General features: G+C 32.2%; 1 protein-coding gene across 3 annotated transcripts in view; it reads right to left on the bottom strand.

Annotated features, from left to right (window-relative positions):
* Positions 1 to 24757, bottom strand: part of PCDH15 (protocadherin related 15) — a 1489951-nt gene that overhangs the window by 110542 nt on the left and 1354652 nt on the right. For all 3 annotated transcript variants that reach the window (XM_076010005.1, XM_076010003.1, XM_076010004.1), the window contains 2 exons: positions 22478 to 22618; positions 20346 to 20458 (listed from right to left, as the gene is read on the bottom strand). In XM_076010005.1, the coding sequence (XP_075866120.1) occupies positions 20346 to 20458; positions 22478 to 22618 (254 nt within the window). The remainder of the gene's footprint in view (positions 1 to 20345; positions 20459 to 22477; positions 22619 to 24757) is intronic.

The following is a 24757-nucleotide window of genomic DNA, read 5'->3' on the forward strand; positions in this document are numbered from 1 at the left end:
AAACTGCCAAACTGTCTTCCATAGTTGTAATGCCATTTTATATTCCTGCCATCAATGAATCAGAGTTCCTGTTGCTCCACATTCTCACTAGTATTTGGTGCTGTCGATATTCTGGATTTTGGCCATGCTAATAGGTGTGTAGTGGTATTTATTCGGTTCTTATAATTCATTTTGTAATAGTAGAATTTTGAATCTAATAATAGAATATGTATAGTATTATGCATATATGTGTATGTTTATTTGAATAATACTATTATCTGAAGTTTTCAAGGAAGTACTACATTAAGACTTTCGGCTTAATAAATTGTGTTCACAATTAAGCAAATACTTTTGGTTAAGAATGTCTTACCAAAAAAAAAAAAAAAGAATGTCTTACCAGCTACATTATTTTTAATTAAATTTGGTCATAATACCACTGTAATATCTGTCATATTTCATACAAAAATTTTTCACTTGTCTCCAAAGTATCTTCTGGACCGAAGTCAATAGATAGAGGCAATTTGCTACCTCATCCTGCTAAAATAAAATGCTGCTCTTATGTTGTTGATTGAGCATATTTAAGCAAAGAGTTTCCACATGTCTTTTCTAGTTCTTAATTCTGACCTCCTGCAAAGCTCTAACTGTGCCAAAAGTATTTGAATGGCTAGCATCACAAAATTCATATATCCTTTGAATTCTCTTATTTTGCTTTATTATAGTCATGTCATGCCCCTAGTACTATGGTATCTTTAATTCTAAAATGTATTTTTTCAAGAATGCATTATTTTATTTTCAAAATTTCAATTTCATTTTTATAATTATTGGTTACTATAACTAGGCTATCATTACTACTATTGCCTTTCTTTCATGTAATCTTTTTCCTTCAATAGCTATTCTTTTCTCATTTTCTCTCTATCCTTCTGGTTCTAATACAGATTACATTGTACTTTTATTGAAGCCTTTTATAACAAATTTTGAACTACACATCTAGTCTGAAAAAAAATAATTGTATACAACACTTTATAAACATCTTGTCCAAATTTCCTTGTTCTTTGCCATTGTAGTTCATATGTTTGCTTGACTAGGCTATCTAAATGTAAAGCAATCTCTCTCATAGACCCTTCAGCACCAGATGGTGGTCCATATATTCATTGCATGCCAAATGACTATTTCTTGCTAAAAAATAAGAACCAACCTATATCATTTTTAATGAAAATGTATAAAGTAGCTATTTATTTATTTACTGATTTATTTTAGTCCTCTGAATATTTTCTGCCTTCTTTTGATAACAACATCCAAATATTGTTTTGGATAATCATGCCTCTTGATTCTCAGCCTAAGTGGTTTGGGTAGGGGTGACCCAATCCCTGGAGTATATGGATAGACACATTAACCATCTCTGGGCAATTGAGAGTGTTTTATCCTTTGCCCAATGTTAATATGAGATATATGTGTCATGCAAAGTCAATGAATATGCTATATAAGGCTGTAACTTATAACCTCCTTCTTGCTAGCACACTCCAACTATTATCTCTTGCTGGATTTGATTAAGTAAGCTGCCATATAGAGTGGTCCACATGTCATGAAACTGAAGATGTCTGACCACCAGCCAGTGAGGAATTGAGGCCTTCAGTCCAACATCCCACAAGGAACTGAATCCTGTTAACAACCACATGAGCTTGGAAGTGGACCTTTCTCTAGTTGAGCTTCAGATGAGACTCTCGCTGTGGCTGGCACCTTGATTAACATCTTATGCAAGACCATAAAACATAATACACAGCTATCTCATGACTGGATTCTGGACCTACAGAAACTTCAGGTTGATAAGTTTGTGGTAATATAGTCATACTACAATAGATGACTATTATGCATGGATTGACTATTACAACAGTAGATTATTAATTTATGACAAATCATATCAAATTACATACTAATTATTCAAGAGTTCAATTTAAGAAAACATATGTTGGTCCTATTCTGGGATAATTTACAAAAACTGAATTCCTTTTTGTGGAGCAAACATTGCTTCAATTGTTTATTTGTCTATCTTATTACTACATGAGATAAGAGCTAAGTTTTATGCTTTCCATAATTTGTTTTTTAATCCTTATAAAATATGGAAAAAAATATAGAAATATGATATCTGAAACTAATGTACCTCTGGCTTTAACATTAGAAAAAGACCATTTCTTATTTCAAATAGTAAAAATATATTTTGTGTGCATTTTTACAACCTCAACTGCATAATCAAGATGGAAATAATTATTTAATAATTCTGGAAAAAGTAACTGGCACAATTTATGAAGAAATTGAAAACCTGTGCATACCACTTAAAGCATTTAAAATTCTATTTGTTGGTAAATATTTAAAACAGATTTACTTTGAGACAAAATATCTCCTCATTAACCTTTGTCTTAATTGTTCTGGTACACTTCTTTCTACCAGAATTAAAACTTACTATAAAAATGCAATTTTCTCATGGCTAGAATTAAATGAACCTCTATGATAATGAGCATTAGATTACAATATCTCAATTCTTTTCTATGTGTTGCCAGGCAGAACCCATTTTATTATTGTTTTATGTCTTTGAAAGTACCAGTTACATGATTGGGGCAAATTGCATACTGTCTTTGGAGTCACATATGTCTTGAGCACATAATGAAGGAATTGGTATAAATCAGGATCTATTAAGTCATATGGACAAGAAGGTATAAACATAATAAAATTGAATAAAATGCACTAGGTATAAATGAACAGAGAGAGAGATGGAAGTTAGCAACTAGACATCATGAAACCATTATGCAATAATGCAAGTCCAATATGATTTTTTGAAAGATTTTTATGTGAGTTCTATAAACTTTTAAATTTTGGCAACCAATAGAAATTTACATTTAAAGCATCAGGTGACTAGATTTGATTTATGGGCTGGCAGTTTATTATTTTCATAGTAAACTATCTCTCACGTATTTTACAGTTCCATCATTCTGAGTCTGATATAATAAGATTTATCATTCCCCCCCTTTTTTTTCTATTGAGTATAATCAAAATCTATTGCTCAATTTCAGAAGCCATGAATTATGGCCAAATTTTTAAAAATTCTAAGTTTTTAAAATATTTCCTCTCATTATTATTTTATATACCTAAACTTCATTTATGATTAATAATGCATCATTACCTTCTTCCAATGTAATTTTTTATACCCGATTCATAACAAATAGTTGTTGAGTGTCTGAAATTCAAGATTTCTACCTTTCAAAGTTAAATTTACTGGTAATACAGTTGACAAAGTTATGCTTAAAAGAAACATTTCAAACAGGCAGGGTTTAGTAATGGAATTATACAACTTTACTGATGAAGCTTAAGAGACAGACACCAACTAGGTTGACACTCCCCAGACAAGGATTGCTAAAAGCAAGCTAAAAGAAATGGTTATCTCTTTAACAGATATGGACTGCAAACATTGGAGAGACAAATGGTTTCATATTTTAAGAATGATCTTCAGAAAAGGTCTTCACCAAGAGCCCTTTCTAGCAACTTGATTTGAATTGGGTTTGATATCCTGGCATATTCCTGTTGGCAGCCCTGGCTTCTGTCTACTCCCCAAGGGCAACACTTCAATCTTTATTGGCCATTTTAAACAAAATCCACAGGATTTGACTAAAATTTAGCTAAAATCACCTCAACTAATACTTAAATAGAAGCCCAAATAAAATTTCAATTAAAAAATAGTTATGATAGATATCAAATTCAAATTTCATTTGTTCATTAATGTCACTTTTTACATTGTCCTCACATCCTTAAACTTTACATGTAAAATAGTTGCGTGTATTTTAAATTAACAGACCTTACTTTTTTTGCTGTTTTTGTAATAATGTTACAGAGAAACAAGTTAAGATAACCTCCTTCACCTGACCTAAAAATTTCCTGTCCTTCATCTACTCATTACACTCTCCTCCTCAACCCCTGGCAACCAGTGATCTTTCTGCCAACTCTGTATGGTTGCCTGTTCCAGAATCTCAAATAGTTGGAATCATACAGCATGTAGTCTCTTTGGACTGATTTCTTTCCTTAGTAATATGCACTTAAAGTTATTCTATGCCTTTTTTTTTTGATATCTTATTTCATTTTATTGTTGAAAAATATTACATTGTATGCATGTACCATAAACAGCTACATTTTAGAAAGAAAAAGATTGATCTAAATAAACTCCAAATCTGTTGTTTAAAAATAAATCTTTGTGGATAAAGTGAGAACCAGGAAAGTTAACTGTGTCAGTATTTATATACAAAGTACTTCTACTTTTTCTTATGGAGATATAAATTAATTCATAAATATGTTTTCAACATTTTTAATTTCATAGAAAATATAGATTACAATAAATCTCTTCCAGTTAAATACATCTTAACATCTCTGAGTTATGCAAACAATGACTACACTAAAATAACATAATTTGCAGTGTCCAAATGTTAGACCCAGTTTCGACAGTATAAATATAGGTGAAACAATTATTCTACAATTTAGAATCTGCTTTTATTGTTGAGTTCAAGAAGTAACAATAAAAGTAAATGTTGTATGTGTCACATAAAGCTCCTAATTATTTTAAATGCCATGCAGTTTAGGATATAAAAGTGTTTGTAAATAGATGCTATAAAATTTCACTGGGATTCAATCTGGCTCTATTGCTTTTTTTCTACTGAGCGACAAATCTAATTTATTTTGACATGTTTGAATTCAATATATTTGCAAATCAGTACCAATTAAGGAGCTGTTTTTTATACCTACTATGAAGAAATTTAATGAAAATGGGTAGGGGAAAAAAACACCCACTGCAACTCTTATTATTTGTAACTTTGGAGTAATTGCATCAGAGTGATCTAATTTTACATATTTAACTAAGAAAAACAGTTTTAAAAAGACATGAATCAGGAGACTCCAGTTCTCCCAGAATTCTTAGGATAGATTACAGATACAAAAATTCATAAAGGACCAAATGATTAAATCCTGCCTTTTCCATTTTTTCCAAAGTCCGTCTGCTTATTATCCTTGAGAGTTTTGCTGTCCTCAGCTCCACAAAGCATCCTCATCTTGAAGATATGAAAACTGAAGTATAAGCAGTTTCTCAATCTATTTGAAATCTAAAACTGCAATCTATGTAATGTAGGGTACTTGTATATTTGTTCATTCATTTCATTTTAACTTATTGTTCTCACTGATATAGTATATTCTAATCCCTTTTACACATTGGCTTTCAAGCCTCAAATCCATAAGAATCTTCTGAAGGCACTTACTAAAATTTTCACATTTCCTGATATCATGCTCACAAATTCTGATTTAGCAGGTTCATGAAGTCAGGCTTGAAATATCATTTGTAAAAGTTTCCCAGGTAATAAAGATATTAGAGTTTTGAAAATTAAGCTGTTGAGAAATAACGAACTTCTCTCTACTTGCTACCTTCCTCCTGCTTCCTTGTCCTTCCTCTGTCCCTTCACCATGTTTTAGTCATTGAGCATGCAGCAATGGATGTCCTCTTAACAGACTAGACTAAGAACATTTCTTCTGATTCTATTAGATATGGGTTTGAATTCTGGCTATGGTACTTACTACTTATGTGACGTTCTGAAAACTACTTGGCTTCCCTGATCTTATTTCTTTATGTGTAAAAATAGAGACGTGATTTACTTCATTCTTCTATCATGGGTGCACCAAGAACAGACATTTTCACAATTAAACCTGACAGAACCAGGCGGCTGCATCTTTGATGGAATGAATAGGCTTAGCCTGATCTATTTACTAAAATCAGGCTATAATATAGGTATCTATATGCTTAGTAATCATCTCTGAGCAAACAATTTTTTGAATTTTAGCTCATTTGCCAACCTAGGAATGACTCTTTTTTCCTCTATAAATGATTTTGTGCATTTGGACATAATAGCAAACTTTTGAAATAAGCTACTTAATGCTTTTATTTGTTATTTTCTATAGATAAGACTAGGTTCTATGCCTCTAGGTGTGAAATTGTCATGTAAAAATGAGAAATCACCATAGAATCTTGAAATATGTTAGTGTAGTCATACAAATAACATCAAATAGGAAAAAAAGTACCTAGACAGAGCATCTGATATTTTAATTCATTTTAAGTTAACAGATGAATAAACTTGCTCAAAAATAAGATATTAAAAATAGGTATTCAGTTCCTGGCAGAATTTTTGAAAAAACAGAGATAAATCATTTTTATAGGTGTTATTCATACCCTAGAAAGACAGTGATCATTTACAATTATGCCATTTAGGGAGGAGGATATACAGTTAGTTCTCAATACCTTAAGGTAAACAAATTCATCACTACTTGAGGGAGTAGAAGTGTTTCATTTTCATTTATACTTTTGCTAATAAAGTTACGATGAATACATTATTTTTAGATTTAGTTTTTATTATGATCAAGATAACTGTAAATAAAATTTTTCCCCTGCATAATCACTTGGTTTTTAAGCCAAAGACAATGAAGCGATATAAAGGAAATTTTTCTATTTTCCTTTAATTTTAAAAATGACAAAATGCTTTAAGTATAATTAAAATAAGAAAAATATCATAATATGTATGTCCCCAGATTTAACTTATTTTTAATTTTTTGTTTTTGCTGTTTAAAAAATACATCTATATCCCCCTACCCTCTTTCTTTGTCCACTCTCCACCGATTGTTGTTAAACATTGAAAAAGTTTTAAAAAATCCTGAGATATTGCTTTGATAAATAAGACTTAGTATCATAGTTTCTCCATAAATATGGTAATTTATTATTTTGAATCCATTATGTTTAAATGTCCATTTACCAAAAACAGATTCATTATGTTTTCTAGGACTGACTGACAATTTGATCTTTCCCTTCTTTTTGTATAGTAACTACCTGATACACTGCTAAATTAAAATAAATAAGATAATATATCTAAAACCTCTTTAATCCTAGACTTTTAAAATTGAGAATATAAATGTTATAAATTAGAAATAATATAACATTTTGAATAGAATGAAAAGAAATTTTCCATTGTTTTTATGCCACCATTAGTAATGTGACATTTGCTCTCAATGAAATATTTGCATAAGATATTCTGCTTTTCTAATCTACCTGTTCTTCTACCTTTTGAAGATAAGAGACCATTATCATGGTATGCTGATTAAAACAGTTGAAATTTCTTTGCTATTCTTCCCATCCAGAGGTGGAGTTTATCTTCCCTTTTCTTGTATCCAGGACATTCTGCCATTAATCTGACCAACAGAATGAGGTGGAAGTGACAGTGTTGCTTCCATGAAAGTGAAGACTTGTAGCTGGCTCTCACATATGAGAAAGCTGCTCTGAGACCACAAGTGAAAAATACTAGTGCAGCCTCCAAGTATGAAAAAACACCCGGAGAGAAAGCTCAAGTCATTCTAGTCACTTTAACCTTAGGAGAGTGCCCACCCAACATTAGTTCAAGCAGTTCACAGAAGCTTCAGAAATATAAATTTTCCTTGCTTTTAGTCATTAAGTTCTGGGAGAACAGAAAACTTCATAAAGAGAGAAGCCCAGCCATTGTTCCAGATTTTAAAATACCATCCCACCCACCAGCTGAACATGTATTGACCAAAATAATCTTTAAGTTCCCCTCAGCTTGACTAAACTTTAGACAAGCTTCTTTATGACTCTAGGCTCCTGACCTCCCTTTTCTTATAGTATTTACTTCAGAAAACTTGCAATTGTAAAATCGTCTCTGCTCCATTGAGATGTAAATGTTTTTAAAAACTTCTTACCAGTATTAGAGTTCAGGAATGTCTTTGTCAAGCACCTGGGAGTAATCCCTTTGAAATATAATCATTAATGAAGGCAGTGTGCTTATTTTGTTTCTGTGGGAGGGTAGGCAGCTACTTTTGATGGATACCTTGGTTCAAGTTGTTAAATTACCACCAGTTATATGAAGGTAGGAGAAACTTTACTTTTTGTTTGTGAAAAGCCAATTAGCAAACACAGATGAGTAATAATCCTCCCACTCCAGCTCTCGACAATTCTCTAGCTCCTTGCTTCAGTAGAGTTGAGCTCAGATTGAGTTCTGGTTTCTCTTCTCTATCACAATAGCTTTGAGTAAATTCTTCCTTGCCTGTTTAAATTTGTCAGGTGCCTGTTTTGCTTTGACAGTAGCGTAATTGAACCCAAGTGAGACTAGCATAACTGTCACTCAGTCAAGCCATAGAAATATAAACTAAAAAAAAAAGTAATTTTTTGTTTTAAGCATTATGTTTTTAAATTTGAAAGGGCAGTTATACAGCAATAAATAACTGATACACATAGGAAAAATCCTATATTGAATAAAACTCCAGTCACAAATATCAAGACAGTGGGTCACCAGGCATTTGATAGGATACCTATCATTACTAAAGTATGGTCAGTCCCTGACTTATGACGGTTTTACTTAGGATTTTTCAACTTTACAGTGGTGCGAAAATGATACCTATTTAGTTTTCTCTTTGACTTATAATGGGATTGCATCTGAATAAACCCATCTAGTCCCTGTTTATGTCTATTGCCCTCACCTAATTATTATAGAAGGACCTCTTTACTGTCCAAAGTTTCCTGCTTCAGGTAATAAATAATATGATCATAACTATATGGGACACCATATGAATATAGTAAAGTAGAAAGTTTAGCCCTCTCACTTAAAAAAAATTGTAACCTATTTAGTGAGACAAATCATATACACAATCAGAATTCTGTTTTTAACTATACATTATTTGACATTAATGTAGTAATTTCTGCTCTCCCTTGTTTGCAACTGCCTGATATATCTTTTCTGATCACTCTATTTTTGTGCATGTGATTTTGGTTTAAACACATTGTTTAATGGCATAGAACCATGCATAAAAATGTTTAGCAGAAATAAAATAGCTGTGCCAGAAATGGCACAGCTATTAAGCACCAGAGGAGTTTGGAGATGAATGACTTCACCATTATAAATTGGTGATAAAAATGTCATGATTGTGAATCAACATTTAAATTGTGTAAAAATCTACTTTTCATACAAAATGTGGAAGCACAGAATGTCTTCTATAAAGAACCCCTGCATGTCATTTGCCTGTTTAAGACCATTCAATGTCTTCAAATTTCTCTGGGATAATGAACAAAGTCTTCAATATGGTTCATTAGGTCCCCTCACAATCTAGCTCTACCTACTTCTCCAGACTCATCACCTTAGGACTCTAATTAGCGTGTTATTTTGCCTCAAAATGTATTTGCATTAATTACTAATAAAATAAAATTAATGTATCCTATTATATGTTTAACTTGATTTAAAATTTCTCATAGATATAATGCAGCGAAAGAAGAATGGGATCTAAAAATCACTCTTTGTATGGAAAAGCCTGTCATAAATTCTAAATAGTGGATTTAAGGTGAACTGTATGGACTTGAGTTCTTTGCTGTAGGAAGACTTGCTTCACTCTGCTACTAGAGCAAATGCCAAGCCATGCATAACCTTGAAGATGTGAAGGAGAAATTAAATTCCATGTGGGTACAGAGGGAGCTTATGAAAACTGTAATGAAGGATTGTCAGAGTCATTCTTTCAATAGTTAAAGAGGCAAAATCTATCATGTTTGAGGCAAGATTTTAATAGTGCCATGAAAGACAGGAAAGGTTATCTTCAGGTAAAGTCAGCTCTTGTTTTGGAGAATAAATTTAAATTAACATAGAAAACAGAATTAACAATCAAGTGTTGCTTTCTGCGTGGGGGTTTGTTTTACACTGAATTAAGAGTTTTCAGATAGCTTTTTTTTACATTCTTTGCATTCAAGACCAATGATTATCCCTAAACTATAGTTCTTACTGATTAACTAGAACTGCTCATTCACTATTTCCTTGGTCATTGTGATAATACTGTTTATTTTTTATAGTTTATAGAAATGAATGTCTCTGTATTATAAATTGTATCTCTTTCCTGTTTTTGCACGTCAGAAGGTAGAATATTAGTTATTTATAAAATATACTCTAATTTCATTCTTCTATATAAAGCCTCTTGAGAAATTTACTTTAAATATAAACTGTATGCAATTTTTGCCTTTACAAAATCAATTCATAGTAATCAACAAAGTACTAATTTTTTACTTACTAGGGAAAATTTTTTACTTAGGGAAACTGATAAGACTATTTTTGGATTAAAGAGCATTTGAATTTGTTTAAAATGTCAAGATGTTCATATGTATAATATTCTTATTTGGATTTGGTATATTAAATTTGAATAATAATAAAAATTGGAATTGACTCAATATTTTCTCTAGGGTTAGGAAAATATCAACTTGTTCAAGAGGTGAACAAAAATATTTTAGGAACATTTGCCCTTTCTCTCTTTTATATACATAAACAAAAATTTTGAATTTATATTTTTATGGAAATTACATTTGAAAATACATGTACACTAAAAAAATAAGTATTAATGTGACATTAAATCATGCAAATTCTTAATAATAAGGTTGATCCATTTCCAGATTAAATAAATACTAAAAGTATATCTATATAGGTAGAACATCTCTTGAAAATTTTGTAATTAATTTTATTTGGTAACTTTTTTGATAAATTGTGTAAGATACTGCATTTCCCACTCAAAATCAATATTCACATTTAGACTCTATGATCTATTCTAGACATGTTGACCTTTCTATGATATTTACTTCTAAAACTGATGACAAGTGAATTTCAGTGTGTATAAATAAATCTTAGTCTATCATCCTTAGATGGAGGTCCAATGTCATTTTTTAGAATGGCAACTCATCTGGCCTATAGGAGTCAATCTACTCTCAAGTAATATTATATGTTTGAACTATTATTAGGATTCTGATATTTCTGTCTGGATTAAATGAAAGATATGTAAAATCAATATGCTGACTATGAAAGTATAACTATTTTCAGAAGATCCAAATAGATATTTGACTGAAAACCTCTTAGCAAATATGCACATGTGGCAGCAATGAGAGTATGCCTCACAGACCTTCAACTATGGGGAGCACAACTGGTGAAAGTCCTAGTTGTTGTGCTCTGAAACATGTATACTATGTTTGTATGAAGGATATATTTCTTAGGCACTGCTTACAGATTCAGGTATTAAATGATTGAGTTATTAGGTCAACTAAATGATCCCTATGGTCTGTTTTATTCCTTACACTATGAGTTTGAGAGCAGAATTTTTATGAGTAAAGTAAGATTAACTTATTTTTCTCAATTGCCAGAAAAACAATTGTGGAAAACAGTTTCAATAAAGATATACAATTGTATGTAGATATTAAGAAACTTCATAATCACTTGAATGGCAATAAATCAAAATTTATTAATAGCATATTTATGTGAGGTAGGGGCTATTATTTGGAGTTAATTCATTCCAAAAAGTAATTGAAGCCTGCTGGAGATGATGTTTAGAGAGGTGGGGAATGCTTCAGCAACAGAGAACAAAGAAATGCTGTGAATCTTTAAGAGGTTTGTTTTAAGGAAAGGTAGGAGAGAAACAAGGAAGAATGATGACTTGGGGCATGCAAACTTCAAAGCACTAATATTATTGATATAGTGTTGTTTGTCAAAAAGAAAGACTGAAAGAACCAAATAAAAGGAACAATGGATTATAAATATTCATCACATTTTGAGATTTTTGGCTGTGTGTATGCTTCTAAAATACATGGATACTTATTTATAGTTGTAGAAAGGAATATTATACAGTTTTAAAAGTTTTAAGAACTCAGTGTTTTCCAGATACTGTAGATGTACATCCAATGACAGATGTACAATCCAAGAAGATGATGCCTGATCTTTCATTTAATCTAATTAAGTGACTCAGTGAAAGATTGGTTTGAGGAGGTCATGAAATTAACAAAATGAGTCTATTTCAAGTACTATAACAGCCCTAGGGAGCAAAGAGAATCAAATGTATATTTATTTTAAGAATTACTATAAATCTGACCATTATGAAAGTAAACATATATCTCTATGGGGCAAAATTGCTTTTCCATTATGAGATTCCTCCTATCACTAAAAATCACCAGATGTCAACCCATTAGGAAACAACTTCAGTTCACAGAATTTGAAGAAAGACAAAAATCAAATATTTTTATAATACGTAGAAAATATCTCAATATTATAAATTATAAACATGAAAATAATCTTAAAAATTTATCTTCTAATAATGACAGACTAAATTATTTTACTGACTATAGGGTAGCCTTTGTAAAATCCTTGAACAATTTTACAAAGCTCATTATTTCCCTTTCAAAGAACCATTAGCAGAAAGTAAAGACATTTTTAAATATGAAAAGGAAACAGAAGCATGACATGATTGATTAAGTATGTGATAGGAGGGTTTGTTTTTTTATTATATTGCTACTTTTATATAGGTCACATTACCTACTAATTATCTGTCATCAAAAACTTAGCTGGCAACCCAGAATGTTTTCCCTTTAGCAAATATTAAAGTATTTACTAGGATGTTTATTATTTGTTGGTTGCCTATTATTTTGTGCTTTTATAATTTTAGAAGAAGATAATGATAGGTCTATTCTTATAGTCCAGCTACCAAGCAATTACCAGTGGCTCAACATAGAAATTATTTTAATTCTTAAAACAGAATAATGGATTTTGTTTCTCTGTGTAGATAGAACTGGAATATTGAAAAATATTATGCAAAATAGTAAATGCCGCCTTACAAACCTTTTTGATGGTCTTCACAAAGCTAATTTATAACTCATAACTCTCATTTACACTTTGCCATAATGCTTTCATTTTCTTTTCTTTTGTGATCTATTAGATTAATTAGAAAAATGGAGAAAGTATTAATTGTATCAAATGGCCAAGCTTCAGCTTGAAGTCCAGAAAAGTTTGATTTGGATTATGGAATATTAATATCTGAAAACTGAAGTTACTGATAATAAAGATTTTTAAAACAACCAAAAATGTTTATCTGAAATTTACTTTGAATTTAAAAAAAAGGAAATACTTGTTCTCTTATTTTAAGAACAATTTTTTTGACCAATACATATTTAAAATATAAATGTTTGTATTCTATATCATTTCATGTACCCAATTATGCATTCTTAATTGAAATCAGTTATTTAAAAATCACTACAGTGATTAAATTCTATAATTTTTCTAAAATTACTTGTTCAATGTGCTAGCTCTTCACCAACACCATTTTCTGTTTTTACTCAATAATTGAGGTAGAAGTAGGATATTGTTGGCAAGCCAGGAACAGCATTTCTCTGTCCTTTTATAGCTAAATATGGGCATGGGCCTGGATTTTCAGGATGAAATGTAAGCAGAAGTAAAATTTGAAAGCATTCTCACTCAGAACTGGAATAAGACAAGGTTGCCCACTATCTCCACTTCTATTCAACATAGTGCTAGAAGTCCTTGCTACAGCAAGCAGACAAGAGAGCGGAATTAAGGGCATCCAAATGGGAGCAGAAGAGATCAAACTCTCACTCTTTGCTGATGACATGATATTATACCTAGAAAACCCCAAGGATTCAGTCAAGAGACTCCTTGAATTGATAAATAAATTTGGTAAAGTCACAGGATACAAAATCAACACACAGAAATCAGAGGCATTCATATATGCCAATAACAGTAAAATTGAGAACCAAATCAAAGGCTCAATTCCCTTCAAAATAGCAACAAAGAAAATAAAGTACCTTGGAATATATTTAACTAAGGAGGTAAAAGACCTCTATAGGGAGAACTATGAAACACTGAAGAAGGAATAGCAGAGGACATAAACAGATGGAAGAATATACCATGCTCATGGGTCAGCAGAATCAACATTGTTAAAATGTCTACACTACCCAAAGTGACCTACAGAGCCAATGCAATCCGTATCAAAATACCATCATCTTTTTTCACAGATATAGAAACAATAATTTTAAGCTTCGTATGAAACCAGAGAAGACCCTGTATAGCAAAATCAATCCTAAGCAATAAAAACAAAATAGGAAGTATCAATTTACCAGACCTCAAACTATACTACAAGGCTATAGTCATTAAAATAGTTTGGGACTGGTACAAGAACAAGGACATTGATGAGTGGAACAGAACAGAGAACCCAGATATAGCCAACTAATCTTCATATAGCCAACTAATCTTTGACAAAACAGACATAAACATACATTGGGGAAAAGAATCCTTATTCAATAAATGGTGCTGGGAAAACTGAATACCCACATGTAGAAGACTGAAACAAGACCCACACCTTTAACCTTTCACAAAAATCAACTCACGCTGGGTAATAGACTTGAACCTTAGGGGTGAAACTATTAGAATTCTAGAGGAAAATGTTGGAAATACTCTTCTAGACATTGGTCTAGACAAAGAATTTATGAAGAAGACCCCAAAGGCAATCACAGCAGCAACAAAAATAAACAAATGGGACTTGATCAAATTAAAAGCATCTGCACAGACAAAGAAACTGTCAAGAGAGCAAACAGACAACCCACAGAATGGGAGAAAATTTTCACAAGCTACATATCTGATAAAGGGCTGATAACTAGAATCCATTCAGAACTCAGGAAAATCAGCAAGAAAAAAAATCAAACAATCCCATCAAAAAATGGGCAAAGGACATGAACAGAAATTGTTCAAAAGAAGAAAAAAGAAGACAGAATAATGGCCAACAAACATATGAAAAAATACTCAAGATCTCTAGTCATCAGGAAAATGCAAATCAAAACCACAATGAGATATCACTTTACTCCAGTGAGACTGGCCTTTATCAAAAAGTCCCCAAACAATACATGCTGGCATGGATTCGGAGAGATAGGAACACTTCTACACTGCTGGTGGGATTGCAAACTAGTTCAACCTCTGTGGAAAGCAATATGGAGATACCTCAAAGCAATACAAGTAGATCTACCATTTGATCCAGCAATTTCACTACTGGGCATGTACCCAAAAGATCAAAAGTCACTTTATGAAAAAGATACCTGCACTCAAATGTTTATAGCAGCACAATTCACAATTGCAAAACTGTGGAAACAACCCAAGTGCCCATCAATTCATGAATGAATTAATAAAATGTGGTATATGTATACCTTGTAGTACTATTCAGCTTTAAGAAACAATGGTGATATAGCACCTCTTGTATATTCCTGGATAGAGCTGGAACCCATTCTACTAAGTGAAGTATCTCAAGAATGGAAAAACAAGCACCACATATACTCACCAGCAAATTGGTATTAACGGATCAACTCCTAAGTGGACATATAGGAATAATATTTATTGGTTGTCGGGAAGGTGGCAGTGGGGAGGAGGGGATGGGTTTATACAAACACAATGAATGAGATGTGCAACATTTGGGGGATGGACATGCTTGAAGCTCTTACTCAAGGGGGGAGGTGGGGTATGGGCAATATATGTAACTTTAACATTTGTACCCCCATAATATGCTAAAATAAAAAAATTAACAAAATAAAATAAAATTTGCAATTCCCATGTCACTTGGTTAAAGAGATCTCTAGATGTTGATTTCTGCCATTTCCCCTTTACACTAACTTAAATGGAAACAGAATGATTGGAGTTACTTTGAAGCAGAATGTTGAAGATGATAGATTCTGAGCTGGCCCCAGTCCCTGAATAACTACACAGAGAACTGCCTGGAGAAAAATTACTGCTAACCTGAAATAACCACCTCAGATTGTCATATTAGCAAAAATACACTTTTTTTGGTTGTTGCACTTTAAACCATTGAAACTTGAGGATTTCCTTTTATAGTGGCCTAAACTATTCTAACTACTCTGATTACCCTGAGATTTAATAATTTAGTGGCCATTCCAATAAAAATAAAACAACTAGGTCAGTGGGGGGAGAGAGAAGTGTGGGTCAATAATTGAGTTTAAAATTTTAAGATAAATGAATATTTTATCTTGAAAATCTTTAACACCTGGTTATTTGTTGAAAACTAATTTTTCCTAAGGAATTCTAACATCAATAATGGAATGAAGACATTCCTGAGATACAAAAACCATGTGTACCTTAGCTCACAATGCTACTTATCTTAGATTGATGCTTTCCATTTCAACTCATGACCTTCTCCCCGCACCTCACAAAGAACAGAAATCTTGCACTATCATTTTGTTTCTCCCCAAAATTTGATTGCAGGAAATAGAAGTTTTTCCACCTGCGGTAATCCCAACAGAGGGGATCATCCTGATAAGCAAGGATTAATAACATTGTTTAACATCGCTGGGAGTACATGCACCCCAGTAGACATAGTAAACAAATCTGAAAACATTAAAGAAGGAAAGAGGCATGTGAAGTTTTCAGAAGCCATGCTATGCTTAATTTTTTTTTTTTTCTATAAAGGAAGGGAAATATGTTGGTCTAGAAAGCAATCTGAAGTGGCAAAGGCATATTGCCAAATCTATCAATTGAACCTAAATATAAAATAGCATATAAGAACCTAAGAATAAAATAGCATACAAGAATAAAAGTATTCTACCATGTATACTGTTTTAAAAATCTCAAAACTATGAAACATTGCAACATAAATGAGCAAGATGTTTAATATGATTAATATATTATGTGATTAGTTGTTTCAAACCAACAAAATGTTGAACAATTTATATAAGTTGAAACAATAGTAGCTAATATAATCAAGAAACTCCTAAATTTCTTGCTTGAACATAGAGTTCTTCTTGAACACAGAGTTCATTGAGGGTGTTCTTAGGTTGGCAGCTCTTCTCCAAGCTGGGATTCAGGGGCTTAGGTTCCTTTTATCTGTGTTTCTATAATTATCAGCATATTGTTCTTAAAGATCCCCTGGATATTTTCTCATCCATAAAGGGAGAAGGTTAAGCCTGGCCAGGAAATGGTGCAGACCACTTAATTCCACATTTTATTGGCCAACATTTAGTCATATGGCTCACCCAGCGAATAAGGTAAGGAAATGTGGTTTTATGCCTGTGAGAAAGAGGAAAGGATTTAGTAGACCTTCAGACACACTGCTATACATGTCTCCAACAATCTTCCTAAGGATGGAGAGATGATTGAAGAAAATAATCTTAACTTTTTTTATAGCTCATTCCATGTTTAGTTCAAATTTAAACCTATTTAAACATTTAAATTCAGTTATTTGCATTTATACAAAGATACTGCCCTCTGCCCATATTAAGCATTACTTTTTTATGATTTAACTTTTCTGGGGATTTGATAAAAAACAAAACCATCCTTTTCAGTACCCAAGGACTACTGAATCCATTATAACTAAGACATTGATTTTTAGCATCACTGGGAGTTATTTGTGTCCAGTTGTACATCCTATCCATAAACAGTAGGATGCAACAAGATTATCAAGTTACCTTTATAACTTAGAATTCCAAATGAACTGGGATAATCAAGGGCAATTTGTCAATTGTTAGAAAAGTTCTACAAGGTCAAAATTCTCCCAGATGTACCCATGTGACTGATGTTACTTTTAGCACCATGTAATTGGCTAGTTTTTGTTCTCTAAGTTAACAACTTTATTAATAGAATCTATTTGCAGTTAGTCGTTCTAAGATGGTATGAAATGGTAAATTATTCCTTCAACAAAACATTTGCATTTTTAAAAAGTGGCATTAAACAAGGACACTTAAAAAAGTTAAGTGAGCAAAGTCCTTATTTAACTCATGACCTTGGCCTCTATGCCACAATATTTTAGCTAAAAAAGAAGTCTGGAGGCATACTTCTATTAATAAGGAAATGAGCTCCAAATAAAATCCCAGAGAAAAGGGCCACAACTTACTGAGTTTATTTAAAGAGGACATTTTAAGCACTCTACCACTTTCTTTTCTTAGAGTTTCCAAAGAATGGCCAGACTTAGAAATAAGGGGTTTTGAAGAACAAAGGAAGAAATTATATTGGGATGGAAATGCAAGTGTTTTTTGGATCCACCTGAAAGAGTAAGTTCACTTTTTGTGAACATGTTATCCAGATAAGTTAGTTAGAAACATACCAAGTCAATTTATACCATCTTGGTTCTTGAGAACATCAAAATTAACACATTCAGAAAAGTTCTCCCAAAACAGAAAATTGTAAACAGTAGTCCCCCCTTATCTACAGAGAATACATTCTAAGACTCCCAGCGAATGCCTGAAACCTGAGATAATACAAAAACTTATACATAGTGTGTTTGTTTTGAGCTAATAACTGAGACAGCTTCTACGTGACTGACAGGGAAGTAGCATACACAACATGGATACGCTTCACAAAGGGATGATTCACATCGCCAGTGGAACAGAATAGGCCAGCACATGATTTCATCATGCTGCTCAGAATGGCAGGCAATTTAAAACTTACGAATTGTTTACTTCTGGAATTTTTCACTTAATGTTTTCTGACCACAGTTGAACATAGAAACAGACTGTGGAAAGGAAAACTGTGGGTAAGGGGGAACTACTGTATCCCCATAGCAGAGAACTGGAGTCCACAGGTTACCATCCCAGTAATAAAGGAATAGAACTGGTAATAATGGACAGGATGGAGCGAATAAGATTTTGAAACAGATTGACCAACATTTCTTACTTGTTTTACTTATAATTTACATCTCAGTGATTTACATAATTGCTAGGGAGGGTTTTCTGGTAATTATATTACATAATTTAATTTTGTGCTAGAATATTATAAAGAGAGTTTTTTTATGAAAGGAGAAAACTACTTGGTTCAGTGTGTTACATGTTCCCAGATGAGCCCCTTAAGCACCTCATCCCTAAGTACCTTAGCTCCTGCTCTAGCTTAAAACCTAGAAATAATAAAGCACTAAAATCAAAATTCTAGACGATGTATCCTCAAACCACGGCCCGAGGGCCACATACGGGCCGCCTAGCACATTTATACGGCCCTCTGGGTGTTTTTGCGGTCACTGCCTGTCCTGCTTAGCAGCTGACTCGTCCTGGGCCCGCAGTGTGCACTCTCCAATAGTCTGAGGGACAGTGAACTGGCTCCCTGTTTAAAAAGTTTGAGGACTTCTGTTAGGCCATAATAAAGCCCTCTATTATCTGAATTCTTCATTTCTCTTGAGGCTCAAATAATATCATTGTCCAACTTCCAATTTGTGTCTGGATAGACTAAACTACTAAAATATTCTGAAATTCAATAGAGACTCCCACATCCCATATTAATACTTCTATATATGCTGATTCTTTGGTGTGGAACATCTGTCCACATCTTTGTAAATTGGCTAAACCCTACTTTTTCTTCAAGATACAGCTTAAAACTGTGCTGATTATGTTCAGAAATAGTTAAGTGTCTCTCCAACATACTTCCTCAGTACTGTGATCTTTTCTCTATTATTGTGTCTTCACAGTGTATTGTATTTTTCATCAGTTCTTTGTTTCCAGCTGAAAGCTGTGAGCCTCTGGTAGTGAAGAATTTATTGAAAATATAGTGAAATTAAAGTTGCTATATTTCATGATTGCTTCATGATTCAATATGAGTAATGGCAATGTTTATAATGCATATATATATATATATATATATATATATATATATATAATATAAGCCTTAATCTTGGTGAGTTGGTATTGAGAGATGGGGTTTTAGGGAAATAATTAGATTAAGATGAGGCCATGAAGGCGGAGCTCTCATCTTGGGATTAGTGCCCTCATAAAAAGATGTGCAAGAGAGCTTGCTTTCTCGCTTCGCCATATGACGACGCAATGATAAGGCAGCTGGCTTTAAGACAGGAAGAAAGGCTAAACCTGACCATACTGGCATCTTGATCTTGGACTTGGATTGCTTGCCATCACAACAGTGAGAAAATCAACTTCTGTTGTGTAAGCCATTCAGATTATGGTATTTTGCTATGGCAGCCTGAGCTGACTACCTGACCATGACACTATATATACTGACTATAAACTACAATATATAACACAGTACTGGTGAGTACACACACACACACACACACACACACACACACTCTCATATTAACTGGATGAAAAATATCATTGCAGATTACATGTCAAAATTGGAAATTGGATGACATATTCTACCTGGCAATAATGAGAAACTAAAAGTCTACTTCTCACCATTAAGGTCATTTATAAGTTCAAATTTAAACCCAAATATATAATGTTGTATTTTTAAAGCTTTCATTACTTATTTATAAAATATCTATTATTCATCAAAGCTAATATCAAATATGTTTTACGAAAACATATTTTTATCTTAAATTGTTACATTAACTGTATTAAACTTTAAAACAAATATTATATTAATTTAGAAGAGCTTAAACTAGAATTGGAATTCCACTTCACTAATAAATTAATATTATATCAATTGTGAGAGACTCCCTCCCAAACACTATACAGTTTATGTATATCAAAAGCAGACAGAAATTAATACCTATATTCCTCTTGTGTGAAACGTGGGATTTCTCCAGGATGTAAAACAAGAATTTTCACTGTGGCACTGCTGGACATCACAGGCTCACCATCATCAAAAGCAACCACCACCAACTTAAAAAGAATAAAAAATCCAGGGTAAAGATTATAAACAAGAATATAAAATAATTGTTTTTATATGTGCGTTTTTAATCTCCCTATTCCAGGAGGCGCAGCAATGATTATTTACTTACTGCCTAGGACATTGTGCTAAGATCTGCTACATTATCATTTAATCTTTACAACAATCCAGCCAGTTAAATGTTCTTATTTTCATTTTCCAGATGAGAAAACTCAAAGAAGTTACTAACTCTATAATAATAATAATAATAATAATAATAAAAACTAACAGTAAAACAGATACATGATACTATATCTCTGTAGTTATAACTCTTTTCTCTTCCACAATTCCACTGGTGCCCACAGCAAACATGTGATTTTATAGCACCAATACACTTATTTAAAAAGTGTTAAATTGAGTCACATCAATAGAAAAAAATCTAATTAGCTTGCTCATAAAAATAAATTAATTTTTCTAGTAAACTAATTGTCTTCAAGATTATACAGTAGAGATATTTCATTCTGGAGGTTAAAATTGGGAATCTTTATAATTTAACATGCTTCATTACACAATTTCTTAGAAACAAACTATATAAAACCAAGTTTGTATGGTATAGCAAAAATTGTTCAAATAATGCAAACTAAGGAAAACTTTAGTGTTGGGATGTGATATCTGTATAATATTTATTATTGTAATAGCTTTTATAATTGATAATTATTTTTAATAACCTGTACCTCATCAAGAATAATTATAATGTTTATTTTAAGACATGTTAAATATTTTCAAAGCTATGTGTTTCTCTGGAATACATATTCTCTGGAAACCTACAGGTTACTAATCTAAACTAATTTAACCTAGATTGTAGAAGACCATAACTAAGTATCATTTTGAGAGTCACAATCCTCTCTGGGTTAATACTAGTATACAAACAGAACAGCTATTCCAAACATTGGTAGATCATGTGAGACATTGATATTCACATGACTAACCAATAAACGTATTTCCCTAGTGTTGAGTCAAAGGTTTTATTTATAGTGACAAAAATTATTCTAAGTAACTGTCAAAGATGGTAATGCCTCAATGTTTAATAAAATGGATTATTTAGCTTAATATATTTCCAATATTTTCTTGACACGTAGAAATAGGCATTATTTTGTCAACTATATTTTTAAAATAAGCTAAAAACAAAAGAGGTAATATGTTCTTTTCCACTGGTAATTAAAGAAAAGTAAAATTTAACAAAAATCAAATAGCTATATATATTTCTAGAGATATGCAAAGCTAGAGATATGCAAAGATATGCATCTGTTGTTGGGTGCTATTAAGAAAATGGGTACTATTCTGAAAGATGAAGAATGTATACTAAAGGGTAATTATTTTCAAATTTTCTAGAAGTATAATATATCAAAAATACGTAATATAAACTTGATCTGGCAATTCTGCTTGTTCATACTTCCTTAAGAAAAAATATCAGCAAGTGACAAATGTTATCTGCACAAGCAGTTTCAAGACAGCAGAATATATTGTAACAAAATATTTGAAATAACCTAATTATCCAACAAGTTATCAGGTTAAAAAGAAAAACATAATGGTATACTCATACAATAGAACATCATGAAATCAATAAAATCATAGCATTATTTATTGGCATGGGTAATATATTATTGAGTTTAAAAAGCAGTATGTTAAATGAGAACCGAGCAACAACAACAACAAAAAAAAGCAGTATGAATAATAAGATCATGGTATTAGAAAGGATATATTTATAAGCTAGTATTTGTATAGAATGTCATCATAAGGATAGAGATCAAAATATTAAGTTCTAGTTATCTTCAAAATGTAAAATATCAAGGAATTTTTTTCTTTTTATTTAACTATATTTTCTAAGTTTCTATGAGGAAACAATGTTTTGTAATTTTAAAAGATTAACGAAGAGAAAAATGGAAAGGAAAAAGTGCTATTATCTGTGAAAACAAACTCTCAATTAAAAGTTAAATGTCAAATAGAGAACATTAGAAAAATGATGCACTGACCTTAAAAATTGTTGTAGGTTCTTCGTTAAGATTAACTCGAGTTATTACTCTTCCAGAATCTTCTTCTACATCAAAAATACTGGCAGGGTAAGGAAACAGGACATCATCTACTCTATACCTCACACGACTTCCAGGTAATCCCTAAAATGAAATTATGTATTATTAATTTACTGTCACAAAATGCAAACAAAGGATAGTGATAATATTAAGCTAATTTTTTTTTTTTTTTAAATGAAGAGACAGGATCTCTCTGTTGCCCAGGCAAAGGTGATGCAGTGGTGTGATCAAAGCTCAATGGATTCAATGGAACCTTCAACTCCTGGGCTCCAGAGATCCTCCCACCTCAGCCTCCCAAGTAGCTGAGACTAAAGGCATGTACCACCAGGCCAGGCTAATGTTTTGTATATTTATGTAGAGAGCTGGTTTTATTATGCTGCTCAGGCTTGTCTTGAATTCCTGGCCTCCAACAATCTTCACACCTAGACCTCCTGAAGTACTGGGATTATAGGCGTGAGCCCCCACGGCCAGCCCTAAACTGATTTTTTAAATGCATAGCCTTTTATTATAGAAGTAAAAAATTCTATTTAATTATCTCATATTTCCAGGGTTGAAATGTTGCTGAATCTTTATTTCTAAAGATAGCTTCGTCTGAATCAATAAAGTTATTTTAAAATGATTCATGTGAGAGAAAAAAATAATGGTTGCCTTGAGAGTCTTCTCACTTTCCTTTAATTATGTAAAGCACATCTGCCTCCCAAAACACCCAGTGTCTCCTTAACATTTTATCATCTGAAACAATAAGTTTCTTTTTAATATACTTATTTGAATTCTTTGATACTCAGAGAATGATAAAGTGTGGAGGACTGTGGTAAAATGGAGGAACGGGAATGGAAGAGAAGGGAACAAAAATTATTTACCATCTACTCTGGTAATCTGTGCTAATTACCAAGTATTAACATATATCACTAAAATTATTCCTCACAACAATCCTTTAAGATAACTTTAATAATGATGCTGATAGTAATAATAGTAAAATAATGATAGCTAACATTTGTTGAGTGCTATGTGTAAGAACCATACTGAGGATGTATGTATACTTTATCATCCATTTTATAGTTAATGAATTTGAGGCTTATAGTGAGTTAAAGGATGCTGAATTGTTCCAGAGATAGCCCAAGATAAGTTGGAACAACAAACAAAAAAAATCTCATTTTTAAAAAAAGAAATTAAAATTGAATAATTTTTTTAAAAGAATCAAAGTGATTATAATGGAACAGTCAAAATTTTGTCAGATAGCCTCATGTATATTAAGGCTTAGATTGGTTTTATTTGGAACTATAGAGGGTGATACTGGGTGAGAGAACACTATAATCTTTTCAGTGCTAAGAGCTTATAAATTTCTTAAATCCTAGAAGGCAAGTAAACAATTCAAGCAGAGAACTAGTATGCTGTAGAATTTGATTTCAAACCCAGAAACTACATTATAGCATTATATTCTTTAAAGGGAGGGAAAAAAACCCCTCTATTTGGCATTATTCTGATGCAAAAGAAGAAAGGACATTACCTCCACAGACTGTTGATTTAGTTATACTTAATGATTCTTTGGTGTAAGGATAGTTCTGAGAACAGTCAGTGCTCTTTGTGCTGTCATCTTCATGACTGTCCTTCAAAATAATTTGTTACTCATGTTGGTTCCTGAATCCCAGTTGGGTTATCGGATAAATGTAGAGCCTTCTGGATTTGTATAATTCCCTGATTGTTATATGTAAGTTCAGTCCTTTTATATACTACACATCCCATTAATCACCATCTCCTTGAACACATTCTCTTCTTTTCCTTTTTAAAAAACTGCTTTATTGGGGTAAAACTGGCATAAATAAACTGCACATACTTAAAGCATTCAATTTGATAAATTTTGACATCTATAAACATTCGTGACACAATTCGCTACAATCAAGATAATGAACATATCCATTACACCCAGAAGTCTCCTCACATCCCTTAGTCACCTCTTTCTCATACCCACCTCATACCATCCCCCTCCCCCAATCCCAAGCCACAGTTTGCTTTCTTTCACTATTGATTAGTTGGCATTTTATATAGTTTCATGCTAATGGAATGCTACAGTATGTAATTCTTGTTGTCTGGTTTCTTTCACTAGGCATAATTATTCTGAGATTCATTAAATTGTTGTATGTATCAATAGTTCATTCCTCTTTAATTGCTGGGTAGTATTCCATTGTATCAATATATCAATGTTTGTTTATCTGTTGATGGGTT

The sequence above is a fragment of the Microcebus murinus genome, chromosome 14 (assembly GCF_040939455.1).
Source record: "Microcebus murinus isolate Inina chromosome 14, M.murinus_Inina_mat1.0, whole genome shotgun sequence".
Taxonomy (NCBI): domain Eukaryota; kingdom Metazoa; phylum Chordata; class Mammalia; order Primates; family Cheirogaleidae; genus Microcebus; species Microcebus murinus.